The sequence below is a fragment of the Oreochromis niloticus genome, linkage group LG7, assembly GCF_001858045.2.
Source record: "Oreochromis niloticus isolate F11D_XX linkage group LG7, O_niloticus_UMD_NMBU, whole genome shotgun sequence".
Lineage (NCBI taxonomy): Eukaryota > Metazoa > Chordata > Actinopteri > Cichliformes > Cichlidae > Oreochromis > Oreochromis niloticus.
In genome coordinates this window covers 13452339-13469565 of record NC_031972.2, presented here as the reverse complement: position 1 = coordinate 13469565, position 17227 = coordinate 13452339, and the positions used below count along the sequence as shown (strand labels likewise).

The 17227-nt window shown below is 38.2% G+C and overlaps 1 protein-coding gene across 2 annotated transcripts; it reads left to right on the top strand.

The window, feature by feature from the left end:
- The first annotated feature begins 6570 nt into the window (after window positions 1-6570).
- Window positions 6571-16816, top strand: trappc13 (trafficking protein particle complex subunit 13). Of its 2 annotated transcripts, XM_003449616.5 has the most exons (13): window positions 6571-6721; window positions 8398-8466; window positions 12241-12340; window positions 12431-12515; window positions 12597-12724; window positions 12823-12895; window positions 13219-13263; window positions 13587-13604; window positions 15470-15603; window positions 15683-15881; window positions 15983-16083; window positions 16203-16350; window positions 16437-16816. In XM_003449616.5, exons 1-13 carry the CDS (start codon window positions 6676-6678, stop codon window positions 16542-16544), a joined length of 1254 nt encoding a protein of 417 aa, XP_003449664.1. In that variant the 5' UTR covers window positions 6571-6675; the 3' UTR covers window positions 16545-16816. The 2 variants fall into 2 exon arrangements, with proteins under 2 accessions (XP_003449664.1, XP_005454539.1); XM_005454482.4 differs by lacking the exon at window positions 13587-13604.
- The last annotated feature ends 411 nt before the right edge of the window (window positions 16817-17227 follow it).

Sequence of the window (17227 nt, the reverse complement as noted above, 5' to 3'; positions counted from 1 at the left end):
TTGTAGAAGTCTCAGGTTATTAAACCTTAGTGGAAACTGTAAGCAGTTCTGTAGTTTCACGAATAAAGTGGCGCTTGCTATTTTTGCATGATATGCACTCAGATAGATGTAATACTCTTTGTTATATGTACTGTTAAATCTACCACATTGCAGCAATAGAGGCCTGAGGATAAGTCTGTTATTCTAGATTTCTTCCAGTGTTCAAAGCCCACTGTGAAGTAAACCTACTGTTTATTTGTCTGCATCCAAAGACCCAATAGAACTAATTCCTGTACAGTCCCAGCCTACATTATTCTCCTACTTTCATTATTTCATCATTCTACTTTTGGACTAGACTGAAATGTTAAGTGGATCTTGTGATTGTTATTGCATTATTGTTGTTTAGTTTACATTTTTCACATAAAAAAAGGCTGAAAAAGCTTTTTTTGTATGTGTCACTTTGGACTCGGATTGTGAAACCATCACTCCTGGTGCTTCTAATCTTTAAAAGCATGCAGTACATTACCTCATGTTCATGTCTTTTCATCTTTTTGCATATTATCAGACTTTGTCTGTAAGACACGCACAGCTCAGGTGAGCAGCTACAGTAACAGCTCATTATTGTCACCTGTCCTTCACTGAATCAGCAGGTAAGAACTGGGTCTATATTTGATTTGTTTAAGAAACTGCAGAGGATAGCTTATTTTGGTACCTAAATTGAAAGCACTTGAGAATTTTTAAATGTATAAAGTTAAAACAGTTAAAACATTCCTGGCTGTCATATCAGAGATAAAGAAATAGGCGTAAGTAAAGAGATATATCATAGAGACTCAGAGTGCAATAAAGAACTACAGTTAGAATAACTGTCAAACTTAATAAAACAAGAAGCAGTTAGCGCACAATCCTCCACCAAGGCATTCACTGGGCAGCTTTCACATTTAAGGGAATAGTACTGTGTTATGTGTATATTAAAGGTTTTTTTCTTTGTTCTTTTAAATGTATTTTAAGAAGGTTTTGTTATTGTTTTATTGAAATTTAAGTAGTGTTAAGTAAGTTTTTTTCAAAGTTATGTTCAAACAGTTATTGTGAAGAGAAAAAAAATATTAAGTTAGACTTGGCTCCATCAATATAAGGTCACATAGATGTGCAAATTTTGTTCGACTTAGGGTTAGGTTTATTTTTTTTCTTGTAAGCTAGTAAGGGAGAACAGTCTTTATTTTGTTTATATTGATAAAATAAAAAGAAATTTGAATAATAGAATTAGTATTGAATAGTAGAGCATCAGTCATGATGTTAGTCACAATGAATAAAGATGCAAAAAGTCTAGATTAATCCACTCCATATTACCAACCATGCCCCCAAAACGTACAGTGTATCTACGATGTTTAACGAGGAAATGTTTCTTTGTTTTTCTGCAAAATTACCATCAGATTGCACACTACTAAAATGTCATTACATAATGCTTCAGTTTACTTAGAGTATAATATTTTATTAGGTTCCTGTAAAAACTTGACCTATTTGTGGTGTGTCTATCTTTAACTATGTGTAGGCAAATATAATTACATTCTAATTTCGAATAAAATACATTGAAATTCTTCATGGGACATATTGTGAAGTGTTAAAGTCTTACCAAGTTTTTGATTACAAGCTTAATTTGTTTAAAAAAACATATTTAGGAACAAAAATGAAATATAAAGAATGAAATGTAAAGGATCAAAGTGTATACTCCCCACATATGTGGGATGTTAGATAATGAGATGCTCAGAATTTAAGCAATATGTCTGTCTCATTTCAAATTTCAGCCTCCACTCAGCCTCCTGACTAATCACACCTTTGGAAAAATGGGCAATATCACCACTGCGTGTCAATTGAGCAACTACAGCAAGAGGAACGTTCGAGTGTTCGTCACAGAAAAGGCTGTGGAGATTGATGCCTTCATCGTTTCCCAGTCTGGTGAAGATGCCGATAAGGAGAAGACCCCCTCCGCGGTGAAGTTCACCTTCAAGAAAGACATCGACTGCATCCGTGTGCTGGCATCCGAGACCAAGGAGGTGCCCTGGAGCCCTCAGCACTTTCTGTCTGTCCTCGTGGAGGATGAAGACGATGAAAAGATTTGTTCTAAACAAATCATTCTAAGCAAGATGTTGAGCGCTCCGGTCGCCGTGCTGCTCTATGACGTGTAGAGCTCTATTCATTACCGTCTGCACGCATACAGATAATGGCTTAAATGCAGAATTGTCATGTTGTTGTCACAAGAAAGTCAAATTGAATAAAGAAAATATCAAATTCTGCTGTTAACACGTCTCTTGTGATGCCTTCAATAAAAATGCCGCTCAGCTTCATACTCTTCTGGCCTTTTGTCGTTGCAAAGTAAGATGAGCTCATTTTGTGTCAGTCTGCTTGCATGACTGGTCCTTTGTGATCATCTGCTTCAGTCCAAGCTGCAGGATTGTTTCTACACTCCAAAGGCTTTATTCATTTTAGAAACCCATGCTAATTAAAATGGCATGTCGCACACTCTGTCACAGTCATATTGGGGATTTTTTTTTTTTTTATCTTTTTTTGTTTCAGTCAACAAGTTCAAGTTCTAAAAGTGCACAAATATCAACATGTTTTAGATACTGGGTGTTATAAATAACATGTTTAAGTAGCTCGTGACTATTATGCTTGATGATGCATTCATAAATCATTCTCAACTTGGAGACTTTAATTATTGTGCTTTTGATTTGCTGCAAAGAGAAAACAAAAGTGAGTTTAAATTGTATTGCAACTGATTCGACATCAGTTAATTTGAGTAAAGTGTTCACTGAAAAAACTGAAATAAGTTCTCAGCTGTGCAGAAGTAATTCCCAAAATGTAGTTCCTTCCCTCCCTCTCGCTCTGCCCTTCTCTTTACCTGTCAGGTTGAAGGCGTGGTCACAGTATCTGCCTCCTAGTATCAGCTGCCACACCTGTTTTCATCATCTCATTGCTGCTCTGTCTCTTACCTCCATTTTCTCCTTAATTGCTGTTACTCCTATTATGGTCATCACTTTACCTGTGTGTAAAGTAGACTTTCGGTCTACTTTTTCTATTTTTTGTCCTTTTTTCCTAGTTTCTCTCTGGTGTGTGTGGCAGTCAGGGTGCCGTTGTCTATCCTGTGGAGGTCTGTGTGTCCCTCCATGGATACGCCTCTCCAGACAATCACTGATCCCAACACCAAACCGGTCATGCTGAATAATGTTATTGGCAGCATAACGTTCTCCACGGCATCAACAGAGTCTTGCAAGTCTGTCACGTGTTCAGGTCGAACCTGCTCTCATCTGTGAAAAGCACAGGGCACCAGTGGTGGACCTGCCAATTCTGGTATTCTGTGGTAAATGCCGGTCAGACTTCACGGTGCCCGGCAGTGAGCACAGGGCCCAGCAGAGGAAGGGGGCTCTCAGACCACCCTCATGAAGTCTGGTTGTGATTGTTTTGTCAGAGAGATTCACACCACTGTCCTTCACATGAGATCATTTCGTAGCTCGCGCAGAGCTCATTCTGTTCCTTCTTGCACAAAGGAGCAGATATCACTCCTGCTGATGGGTTAAGGACCTTCTATCCAGCAGTGTCCTAGAGTAACTGCCTGTCTCCTGGAATCTCCTCCATGCTTTTGAGACTGTTAGGAGACACATCAAAACTTCTGGCTATTCTGTATTGATCTGGCATCCTGAAGGAGTTGGACTACCTGTGCAGGTATCTCCTCAATCTACAAGTATTAACACTGATCCTAGCCAAAAATAAATAAATAAATAAATCAAAATCAGAAAATATGAGGAGGGGAAAAATGTCAGTGACCTCCACCTGTAAACCCATTCCTGTTTTGGGGGGTGTCTCATTTCACTCTGATTAAAAAAAGTGTTCCCTTCATTTTTTCGATCACTATACTTTCCTGTTACAGGTCTCACTCACAGTAGGGTCTCCTTTACCAAAGAGTCCTCAGTCTGGCCCCTGTAAATAATCCTACTTTTGCTTACCAACTCCGAGTTCCTGTTGAAGTTCTCGTGTTCCTAATAAAGACTATTAAACTTGTGACTGTGTCCAGGTCTTGATGTTCTGGCCTTAATGACTATGGATAACTTGAAAAGTGGTGGTTCATCCAAAATCTTGTGTTTGCGTGCAAAAACTAAAGTTCTGTGTCAGTGAACAGTTTATTGAGCTCAAAATGATAACTTAATTTGAAATTATGTGAAGCAGATCAAATTGGTATGGTCTTTGGTCAGAATAACAGCTGATTTGAAGTGCGTCTTCATCTTTAATTTCCTTGCCTGACGTGATTTCACTGACACTGAACGGCCACGGCATCAAAGTCTGTTCTGTATCAACGTGAATACGACTCAGCTGTTTATGTCAATAGCACAAGGTCTTGCAAAACACTTGCTTTTGCGTGGATTGTGATGGTGGAGAGCATTTTTGGTCACACAACTAGAGTAAAAGAAAAATTACTGCAGAGAAGAAAACGTGTAACACCAAATAGCGCATAGTGTGCAAAATGAGCCTAATAACAAAACAGTGCTGAGAATTGTTCGATATCCTTTCACTTCTGTGCCTTATTCTGTTTTCTGTTTCCACCACAAGTGTTGCCATGATCACAAACTGTTGTAGCTTTGTCACGCTAAGGCTCTTTAAATATGTTTTGCAATATTCATAACTAACAGCAGTACACTTGGCAAGTTTGATAACTATGGGGAGTATTACTGTGCATGTGAAGATTTACACAGTGAAAGGATGCTGCCATGTTTTGATCTATTCAATCATTCTGTGGATTGTGGTGAAAATGGAGGCAATATACAAGGAAAATGTATTCAAATTTGTCACCCTTGCGCTTAGTCATTCATGTTATCTTGTGTCCGTGGGAACTCCACATGACATAAACCCTATATATACACCGATCAAGGATAACATTATGACCAGAGGCCTAATATTGTGTTGGCCCACTGATATGCTGCCAAAACACACCCCACCCATCGAGACAAGGACTCCACTAGACCCCTGAAGGTGTGCTGTGGTATCTGGCACCAAGATTTTAGCAGCACATCCTTTAAGAGGTGAGGCTTCCAGGGATCAGACTTCTTTGCCCAGCACATCCAACAGATGCTCAACTGGACTGAGATCTGAGGAATTTGGAGGCCCAGTCAACACCTCAAACTCATTGTTGTGCTCCTCAAACCATTCATTTTTGCTTCGTGGCAAGGCACTGTATCCTGCTGACAGCGGGCACAGCCATCAGGGAATACTGTAATCCATGAAAGGGTGTACGTGGTCTTCAGTAAGGCTTAGGTAGGTAGAACTTGTCAAAGTAACATCTACATGGATGGCAGCACCCAAGGTTTCCCAGCAGAACATTGTCTAAAGCATTCTTCTAACATAGGGGATCCTGGTGCCAGTATTCACCTTGTCAAATCCTTAGGTTTGCTCATTTTTCCTGCTTCTTAACTCATCAGCTGTGAGAACAAAATATCCACTTGTACCACAATATATCCCACAAACTAACAGGTGCCATGATCAAGAGATCATCAGTGTCATTCACTTCTGTCTGTGGTCACAATGTTATGCCTGATCTGCACAGTAAATGCTCATGCATTCACTTGATGACAGCACAGTGCCTTCTTTTTTTAGGAGGAAAACTGCCTAAATCTTATATCATCTTGTTTGACACTGGAATTGTTGCTCTATAAATCAGAATGCTGACAAATTTGTAGCTTTTCTGTAGCTCAGCTTCTCCATTAGCTGCATGCAGATGAAAACACTGGTGCTGCTTACAAGCCGTGCCTGTGGAAGCAAAACTAACAAATTTCCTGTGTGTGCACAATGGGCTGGTTGTGTTCAGAATCTCACCAAAAAGTGACTTGCAATACCCAGAAGCAGCAAAAGTTTCTTTATAATTCTAAAGGTCTTGTATTTTCTAGTTTTTATTGTAGCTCAATAATTCAGATTTAACTTTCTAATAATTGTCTTATTTTTTATTATTATTTTACAGACTTTTAATCAAACAAATATTTTTAATAAATTGCAGCTGCAACTTTATATCATTGTGACTGAAGCCACTGAGACAGATCCACAAAATGACAACTACCACATGTGTAGATTGAGAGAGACACATTTCTTCTCCTTCCTTGCAAAAAGAAAAGAAAAAGAAAACAAATTGAACAGAAGAAATTCATACAAAAAATAACCAACATAAGCAACAGAACATGAACAGATGCTGTTATCAGCTCTAAAATGTTAGGGACTAGGTATTGGATCACAAGTATCCGTGTTATAGTCCGTATAAGCCGTGTTAGAGTTATAGTGCAGAGCCTTCCGCTATTTCAACACTGCAGAGGTTATGGCCCAATGTAATGCCTCTTCTCACCGCTAGATGTCAGTGACGTTTACCATTTATATCAAGTTTTATCTATTTATTCGCGGTTTGGATAAGTTTTATTATTATTTAATATAAATTATAAATAATATAAATTAAACTGACTAAAGTACAACTTAATATCAACGGTGACGAAAAGAAAAGAAAAGATTCTCTGTTGTTGTAACGCCCATCTCGGACTATTGGAGGCAGTATAACATGTCAGGGGCGTCCATCCTGTCCCCAAATGACATGACGAAGAAGAAACTGCCCGTCACACAAGCAGCTAGCAGAGTGGCTATCACCCTGATTAGGCTGTTTTCACTGTCAAAATGGATGTAAATCAGGCGAAACAGGAGCACCTGCTTGCATTAAAAGGTATTTTACTGTTAACATATATGTTGTGACTACATAGGTTGTCTTCATGGTTAGATGTGTTAGTGTATCGTGCTGTTGTCATTTGCTGCTGCTTCAAGTTGCTAGTAGCGCTAGCTAATGCAATATCATGCATTTACTTTTGTGAAGGTGTAAACAAGGCTGATGGCCAGTGGTGCGACTTTAAAGACTTTTCGTTTGGGGTGTTGTGGCAAAAAGTGATTGCCTGCCAAAAACTGATTTCCAATATTCCTGTGTATTTTTTATGTGTAATATCTTTACGTATGTTGGTAAATAGACTTTGGTGAACAGGGTTTACAAAGGGGTTATATATAGAATTAAAAAATTATCTGTTTTTCAAGTATCTTTATAACTCTGTGTTATTGTACTTACATTATAACCAATCCGATCCTTTATCCCCACTTAAAATATTTTTACAGAATTATTGTAATATTTGCTGCCATTTCTGCTGTCCTCTTGGCCAACTTACTCTTACAAAAGACATTTTTAATGTTAACGAGATTTTTTTAACTGCATAAATAAAGGTTATATAGAAGTCACTGCCAAAAACTGATTGCAGCTTCTACCTTGGTACACGAATGTTGTTTGTGGCTCAAGATGACTTTATGTCATCCATGGGGGATGCATTTGACATATGTTTCACATATTATAGCCCAACAAGTTACTTATAGCAGTTTAAATACGAGCAATCAGTTTTTGGCAAATACCGGAAATCAGTTTTTGGCAGGCAATCACTTTTTGGCACAACAGGGGCGCTTAAAACATATATTAAAGACCCTGTTTAGCAAAGTGTAGCTTAAAGGAACTGTGTCATAATGTAAGCTAACTCTCTCTTGTGCTCTTAGTTGTTGTAGCTCGTTTATTTATTGCATTAATTCGTTTTTTGTTTGTTTGCTTGGGTTGGCCTTTTTTTTTCTCGAGGTAACATTTTTTTGCTTCTAGCTGCTCTAATCTGAATCTGACTCAAAGAAGCAACTCTGGGAAGTTAAAGTGTTCATTTTTCTGTTTCTTTTTGTTAACTTTCAGCTCACCACCCGCAAAAAGAAATTCTGAGCATAAGTGATATCCTGCAAACTGCAGGATATCATTAATATCGTTAGTCAGAATACTAACGGTATTACTACAACTACAGGTTTTATGCAGTAGCGAAGGGAAGATTTTATTCACTGTTTTTAGAGCACTTCATGGACCCGCTCTTTGTGTGAGGACTGCAGAGTATTTTATCTGTTAGACAGTTACCATTTTTAACAGTGAACAGCGTGTAAGAAATGCATCTTACAAGAGTTTTGAGACTATTAAGCAAACTTCTGGAACTTTGGGCTTACTGCATTTACCTAGAGAGGGAGTTGTAAAAGTTGCATTCAGATAAGGTACCATATATTTGTCCTTCACATGGTACATAGAAAACCTGTATAATTTGTGCGTTTTAATTTTTTTTATGCCATACCAATTAAAATGTCAGACTACCACTTTCCCACTCAGAACTACTCTTTGTCAGCAGATTCATTCTTTGTTAAAATAATCTTTAGATACACCCCTGCTCTGGGTGATTTCAGTAACTGGTAAGCATTCATTCTTGAATGCAGGCTCCTGAATCCATGTGAAAATATCAGCTTGGTCACTAATTGGCTGCTAACCAGTGTCACTTTACTTTACAGTGATGCGCTTAACGAAGCCCACTCTCTTCACAAACCTGCCGGCGACGTGCGAGGATCGAGATCTGCCAGGTGAGCCTGTTTAAACTTGCAGACAGAGTTCCACCCACCGAGCCTGAATTGAATTTCACTCCGTATTCTTTAGCAGAGCTGTAGCAAACGAGAACAACAGGGGTCGGGTCTGTGAGACTGAGCATCATGATGTTATCATGGAAGCCAATTAGTTCAGATGATGTTAACCAATCCAGTGCAGGACGTGGGATAGTAGGAGGAAACCACAATGGCTGAGCCACTGTGAGGTCTTATACTCATGTTTATCAGGACGTAGAAGATCAAATAAGACATCAACAGTAAAACAACAGCCTTGTGTCCATGGTATAATCCCTTGCCTGTGAGGTGGTTTTTTTTGTTTGTTTTGTTTTTGTAATTGGTAGTCTAATGCTTTTGTTTGCATTGTGTAAAATGGAAAAGTTAATTCAACGAAGAAATCTGTTTGAAGGCTTAAAAAGCTTCCTGTTCATTAAATCTCCACCTTTTTACATGCATATACAACAATCTGAGAGATTTTTCCCAACTCCTGTAAATTCGTGATTGTGTTTGAGAAACTCACAGTCAAGAGTTGTGAAGTTGAATGCTGAATGATAAGTGGGTTTTTTGGTTTGTTTGTTTTAATGGTGTTGTTTTTCAGAGGTCCACGTCAGCATTGCACTCCACTACAGGAAATAACACAAGTATTGAGGCCAAACTTGGTCAGGCAGCTTCCTCAATTTTTTTTACACTTATTTAAACATCCTCTGTGGTTGCACCAGGAAATCCCACTCAAGTCCGCTTACAAACGAAAGCGAGATACTGTGTCTGCAATAGAATACTTGTTGGGCAAGAAAAAAATAGTTAATATTTTCATGGCATCAAACTTGTCCAAATGCTATAAAAGAGAAGTAGACGCATTAAAGTTTCTGTTGTTGTTTTATTATTCCCTATCAGCCACTGAGTTATGTTTTCTGAGTTTGCCCATACAGTGGATATAAAAAGTCTACACCGCTGTAAAAGTGCCAGGTTTTTGTGATGTTAAAAAATGAGACCACAGTCATCCAGTCCAGCTCTTTGCAGCGTCACTGTTATCCCATATTTTCTTCACTTTTTTGATGACACAGTCTTTACTGTGTTCTGTGTTATGATATATTCAGTGCCGTGGAAATTTTTTCTGTAAACGTTTGGCGACTGATAAGATCAGTGTGATGCTTTGCAAGCTCTCAGCGAAGCTGCCAACCTTTCCCTGTAGCAGGCAAATAAGTAAATGTCAGGCAAATCCTACTAGAACGCCTGAACTTTACGTGGGGGTTAATCAGTCTCTTTAATAGATGTCGAGTGTGTACCCAAGAAGACTGAACGCTGTGATCCAATAACATGAAGTAGTTTAAGGGAGTGCACACTGTTTTATTTTATTTTTTCTCCTCGAACAGATTTGTTTCCTTTTTTCAAATGATTGTGCAGGTTATAGGTCACATTAAAGGTGGGAACATTTTGAAATCATTTATTGTTGTCTAATTTTTTTTAACATCAAAACCTGAAATTTTAACAGGTGTGTGTGTGGGGGGGGGGTTGTTCTGTTTTGTTTTTTCTCCAGGGTATATCAGAAACACCTTTTGAGAATTTCACAGGCATAACACATTTTATGTAGTTAATAGGTAATTTGCTAATTATGTCAAAGTTTTGCAAAAACGTCTAAAAGGATAAAAGTGACAACCACAAGGTCAAAGGTTAGCTTTGCAGTGACATCAAAATATTCTGCTAAAATGCTTATTTAGCCAGATGTTATATTTGTGACAGTAGTCTTCCTCCTTTAAAAATAAACTATGACTTCCCTACTACTTACAGAAATAGATGTCCAACCTAGACTCGTCAGCACATTTTTGATTTATATGGACTTCAGTTACCACTGCACTGCTCTGTGCTGCATTCAACCAGAAGGAACTAGAATTTTTGCTTAGCTGTTGTATGCCTCTGCCAGCGAGTCAGTAACTCATATAATAAATATAATGATGAATCTGAAGGGGTTTAATAAGAAGGTATAAACTATACTGATGTTTGGCCGATAAAGGTTTAACTAATGACAGCAGGCAATCCTTCAAAAATGGATGTTGTTACAAAAATGCCACAAACAAATGCTTAGCACACACATCTTTAACCCAGCAGCAGAAAAGGTCTTAAAAAAATCTAGTTTAAAGAGATTTAAAGATGAATTGCATTAGTATAAAAACATTCCTTTTTCTTGAAAACTTGTTGAGTCAATTGAAAAATCAATCAGTACCTTCAGCTGACCCTTTTAGAATTAGCAGGGGACCATAACTTTAGTATATTAAGTAAAAATTTACCTCAATATTATAAACAAGTCTTTTTACAACTGCAGCTATCGCCATCTGGTGGCCTTCAGATAGAATACAGGGTTAAGGTACTTCTGCATTGGCTTCAGTGAAGTAGCGTATGTATGATGATGTCTAATGTTGACAGAAACAAATATTGGTACTCTGAATGTTTAATCTGTTTATTAAAAAACTTGAAAAAATGTTTTTGAGCATATTTTGAAGGGTCAGATACCCATGTGGAATAATGGTTGCTCAAAAAAAAGTAATAGCATATGAAAGATCTCATCTGCTAGGCTATATTATAATAATATTGTATTATCTTACATTATACATATGGACCAACAGGCGACTGACTGTTGCCGCTATATAAATAAAATTGAATTGTAAATTTAATTGAATTATTTCTGTATCAAAATCACTTTCTAATCTAGTCATATTCTAATACACATAAATGTATTTTATAGCTGTGAAATGAAGAAACACACTCGTGTTTTGTGTAATAGTTTAAGTCTTTTTTTTCTTTTCTTTTTTTAATCCAATATGAACACGCACAATGCCGTGAATCACAGAGGGTCTCAGTATTACTGGTTGATCTGAGTATCAGCAAGGGACACTGAACTGAACACAAGAGCTGGATGTCCCCATTCAGAGTTGAGTCAAGTGAATATGCCAAAAAAAAAACATTGTCACAAACTGTGAGAACATCCACTGAAACCGCGAGACCCTCTGTGATCCAAGCGTGTATATACCATAATATTGATTCTCAAAAACAAGATTTTGTCTTTAGATTGTCACACTTGGAGTTGATGTGAAAGTGATTTGGTTACAGTCTTAAAATGTGTTTTTCAGTCCTTTAGAAGTTATGACAGTTAAAAAAAAAAAGATAATAATTATGTTGTCAAGGCCCTGTACTCAGAAAATATTAATAATGTTCAGGTTAAAATCTTGCATGTCTTTATTAAATACATTAAAGTTAATGTAGAGAAAATTATTCTCAGGGCATCAGGTGGAAACTTATTATATTAAGATGTTAGAACCTGTCACAAAACTAACCACACTACATTTTATTCAGTGAATTGAACACAAGATGTTTGAGGCTGAGTTATTAGAAGGAAAGAAGGAGACGTTGAAACCTAATGGCTTTACCTTTCAGGTTCAGTCTGCTTTGAAACTTGATCTTCAAAGCGTCTTTCTTTAGCTTTGTCATTCTCCTTGCAGCAAACTGAACGCTCACTTTGTGCGGCGCTGCCTTACAGCATCAGAAGAGCATCTGCCTGTTAGATATCCACACATTATGTTTCTCCAAAGCTAATCCTGTTAGTGTGCTGGTAGAACGGTATATATCTTATTGTTTTCATATCACTTATACTCTAGATAGTAAATCCTTAGTGAGGAATCAGATTTCATGTGCGGGAGCCAAATTCTGTACTGCGTTATACATATCCATGACACCCACCTACCCATGTTTTTGTCTCCACAGGAGACTTGTTTGGTCAGCTTATGAGGCAGGATCCCTCCACCATCAAAGGCGCAGAGACCTTAATGCTGGGAGAGATGCTCACATTACCACAGAACTTTGGGTAAAACACCAATCAGCTGTAACTCTTTAAAGTTAAAAACAGCAGCAAGTGCTTTTTTAAAAAACTAGTTCTTGTCTTCACATCATACAGAAATATATTCCTCGGCGAGACCTTCTCCAGTTACATAAGCGTTCATAATGACAGCAGCCAAGTTGTTAAAGACATTCTGGTGAAGGTACTGTAAAGAAGAAATACCTGTTCAGTTCGGATTGTGCGCTTCCGTTCGCATGTAATCATTATGTGGTTCCCTATGTAGGCTGATCTACAGACGAGCTCGCAGAGGCTGAATCTCTCCGCATCAAACTCGGCAGTCGCAGAGCTCAAACCCGAATGCTGCATCGATGACGTCATTCACCACGAAGTCAAAGAAATTGGGACACACATGTGAGTGTTCCCACTCCTGAAATGTTTTCCCAACTCACCAGTAATAAAAAAATAATAATAATAATCCTGTTTGTTTGTTGCTGTTTTCACATTTCCAGCTTAGTTTGTGCAGTCAGTTACACCACCCAGCAAGGGGAGAAGCTCTATTTTAGGAAGTTCTTCAAGTTCCAGGTAAGTTATGGTTCAGTGTTCTAATTAGGAGATGGTTGTAAAGTCATGAGTAAGCTTAGAGATGAGTTGAGAAATGCCACAGAGCTACAACAGATTGCCTTCCTCTGTGTGGGTTTGGTGTCAGGCGATCTTCTGCCCTCGGTTCGAGAACCAGCTGTAGCCTCGCTGCCGTTCTTTTAGATGAATTTCTCTCCCTCTGATTCCCACTTTCAGTAAAACTCCAGTTGGACTAAGCAGTACTGCATGGAAATATTATTTTCAGCTCAATGGCGGTATCTTATGAGAAAACTTCAGTGTTCAGCTTGCAATCTATTTTTAATCAGGTTTTGAAGCCGCTGGATGTGAAGACGAAGTTCTACAACGCAGAGGTAAATTAGCTGTTCTCAAGCAGCATTGCAAAGCTCTTATTTCATATCATATTTCATTTCATAGTCAGGAACATTTGCAAACGCTAATAGAGGCAGTTAGCATTAGTTAGGCCTCCATGAAAACCTGTGTGCCTCCAGGTGAATAAATGATCCTGGAGATAAGTGGTTTTCCTGGATAAAGGCATTAAGCTTTCCCCCCTTTTTTTATTCCCTCATTTTCATATCAGTAGCTTTGTGTATTGCAAATATTCATTGTCATCAACATTGGCATGTAACTCCATTTGTTTACTGTGTCTTGTCTTGTATTTTATTTTCTCCATTAGAGCGACCTCAGTTCTGTGGTAACTGTTTCTTCTGTTATCATCACTGAACATTAGCTTCTACTAATCATTTCTGGCGCTGGAGACTTTCTTTCTGAGCTCATACAAAGGTGCAAAGTAAAAGAATGGAAGAAAGTCTGAATATAGAAAAGATCTTCTGTCAAAAGTTTCATTACAAAAAAAAAGAAGCTGATTATTGTTTGTTACCCCTTGACATAAACTTCCATTCTTTTTCTTTTGCCCTCTCTTCGTTTCCTCTTCTTTCAAACTGATCCTGCACGGTGTTTGTGGTGTCACATTGTTTTGAGTGGGTACTGCATTGATTGAGGTTATCACAGAAGGTGCTATGATTAATCTCGTATCTATTCGTCTATATGTGAATGATTATGTGGTAACGCAAGTTCAGCGCTGCTCGTTTTTAAAGTGGACCTATTCCTCTTTACATTGTATATGTTGTTCCTATTAAACACCAGCAAAAAAACTCTGCAAAAGCACACACAACAGTAAACAGCTAATAGCAAGCGCATGTATCTACACTATGATATGAATCGTGTGATTAAAACGCACATTACTTTGCAGTGTTTTTCTGTTTGCTGGGGTTTCCTTAAGTTGCAGTCTATTTGAGCTTTCAGGGCCACCATAAAGCCCGAAACGCTGCCCTAGTGCAGTCCGAGAATAAAATATTGAGCTACAACAAGCAATTTAATAGGTCCACTTTAACTTTTGTATCACTACAATTATACTTAATAGTTAAACAACCAACAATGACAGAAGTCTTTGACTATAAGAACTGAAATGTGAGGTTTGGTTGGAGTGGCTTTACTCTGATTTCACACTAACTTCACTCAGAATGATCAAGTCACTTATGTTATGAATAACAGGCACAAACTAATCCACGCTTCCTTCTTTTTGTTTCTCACTTTACAGTCGTGGCTGCACAGACACGTTTACTGTTGTATAGACAACTGAGTGTTGCTCAACCAAAGCATCAAGTAGCTTCCTAATTAAAATAGGAAAGCAGAACATTCTCCACATTTAAGGCATTTAAAGCCAAACTGCTTGATGCTTGAGAAACTAATGTTTCACTGTGCAGCCCGTACTGTGCACTGCTGACCAACAATTGTACTAACATGTCCTCAAAGGTACACTGAGCAAACCTAATAAGATTCAGTTAAAGTTTTTCTTTTAATGCCAGTCTTCTCATTGATATTCAATATATAACTCCTATATGACCAAAGAAACGTAAAGGTTCACATTTAAATCTGTGTTAAGACACACCTCTCAGATGTCTGTAAGATTTTATTAACGACAGCATGTCTGTCGTGTCCATGCTGGCTGTGAGAAACTTCCATACGTTTGCTGGAAGAAGAAAAACAAATCTGATTGTTCTTTCTCATTTTCAGTGAGAAGAACATTAATTGGGATCTATTGTAGCATGCACTGCTTTCAAGAGCAGCACTCACAGCATCTGTGGTCTGTCTCTTCTTTTTACACGGCATCAGACGTTATATTTTTAGTATCCTTCCTCAAAGTCTCAGAGCACATTTGTGACGACTACAGGTCACAGATGTGCTCCCCGGTAAAGAAGGAGCGTGTGCTGTGAGAACCAATGAAGCAAGTGTGCTTGCTGGATCAGGAGGTTTTACCCACTTCCCGCGGGAAAAGAACCATGAGAAACTCTAACAGCCTCTGTGAGCATGTGAATATCGTTTTAAGACAAACTTTAAAATACGAGCTCATCCTTTTGAAGCTGGCACATTTGCAAAAGCCCTAACCCACCTGTTAATACCTGACATGTTGCTCAGTTCACCTTGGAGATTATGTAACTTGTTATAAAGGCTAACATCAAATAGCCTGTTAGTGTGACGCTGTGCTTCTGCGCTCAGACAGATGAAGTGTTCCTGGAAGCGCAGATCCAGAACATTACCACCTCGCCAATGTTCATGGAGAAAGTGTCTTTAGAGCCATCCATGATGTACAACGTTACAGAGCTCAACATGGTCACACAAGCAGACAAAGGGTAAAACAAACACACAAACGTGTCCTTATTTTTGATAACGTTTTAAACTCGATACTCAGCTGTAACTTTTCCTCTGCAGAGAGTCCACATTTGGGAAAATGTCCTATCTGCAGCCTATGGACACGCGGCAGTATTTGTACTGCCTGAAACCAAAGCCGGAGTATGCAGAGAAGGCCGGCATCATCAAGGGAGTGACGGTCATAGGCAAGCTGGACATTGTATGGAAGACCAATCTTGGGGAAAGAGGGAGGCTACAGACCAGTCAGCTGCAAAGAATGGTATCTTGATCTGTTAGCTTACTGCCAAGAACAGAGGCGCTCATTTCGCTTATCCTCTTATGAATACATTTAATACAGTTTAATCCCCATGTGTCCTCCAGGCTCCAGGGTATGGAGATATTCGGCTGTCTTTAGACCTGATTCCTGACACTGTCAACCTTGAAGAACCTTTTGACATCATCTGTAAAATCACCAACTGCAGGTAGAAATCCCCTAAAAACGAAATCGCCCTCATAATACAACCCTCAGTATTATTCAGTTCACTGAGGGTTTGAATTAGCCCATAATAACCAGCTTTTCTCTGCTTTTCTGATATTGCAGTGAAAGAACTATGGACCTGGTGCTAGAGATGTGTAATACTAGTTCTATCCATTGGTGTGGTATATCAGGGCGACAGCTGGGGAAACTTAGTCCTGGCGCCTTCCTCTCACTGCCCCTCACAGTCCTGTCTTCCGTCCAGGGTCTGCAGGTACGATCCAGACTTTGCAATTGACGGTGTGCTCAGATCAAAGTGCTCTTTACCGACTTACTCGTGTGTTTGCCTCTTTGTTTCAGAGCATTTCTGGTTTGAGGCTCACAGATACATTTCTGAAGAGGACGTACGAATACGACGACATTGCACAAGTGTGTGTGGTCTGCCCGTTTACGAGCAATGAGTGCTAGGAGTTTTCTTGACCTTTTTTTGCATTTTACATATGAATGGACCAACTGTGGCATTCTGCACATGACACTATCTTTTTTGCAACTTAATGGAAGAATATTGTATTTTACAATTAATTGTGAATAATATAAATCACTTTCTTTGAAAATAATGATGTAAATGTGCATAAATGTTAATAAATCCGTCATCTTTGATTTAATATTGCTTTTAAAAAAAGTGCTTCATGGCATCTGTGTTGGCTTTTGTTATTAAAACTCTTACAAAGGCACAGACATATATTTACCGACTTGATCAATGAGTTTTTTGGACATTTTTGTATTTAACTGAAAATTTCTAATTATATTTTTAATGTGTTGATTCATGTGGGAATAATCTCCAGCCTTCATCTACTTGGAGCTGCTCATTTCTTGCGCTACTAGTTATATATAAAAAATAATTAATTAATTAAATGTCAAGGCTAAGTTTAAAGATTTCAATATCTAAATTCATGTCACTGAATTCAATGAAAATATAAATATTCAGAATAAAAAATACACATTTTTAATGAAATGTGACATAAATTTATGTATAATTTGCTTCTCTTATATGTGTTAAAGCAACAGGGCACTTTCACAATTTTAAAAGTGAAAGGTCAGCCTCTCCATCTGTGTAGGAGGCTAATTGAAACACTGTCAGTGTCCAAAGA

Coding starts and splice junctions, on each gene's coding strand:
- trappc13 (XM_003449616.5), top strand. CDS start 6,676: ATGGATGTAAATCAGGCGAAACAGGAGCACCTGCTTGCATTAAAAG. Junction 12,725..12,822: donor AAAGAAATTGGGACACACAT/GTGAGTGTTCCC, acceptor TCACATTTCCAG/CTTAGTTTGTGCAGTCAGTT. Junction 15,604..15,682: donor GTCACACAAGCAGACAAAGG/GTAAAACAAACA, acceptor TTTCCTCTGCAG/AGAGTCCACATTTGGGAAAA.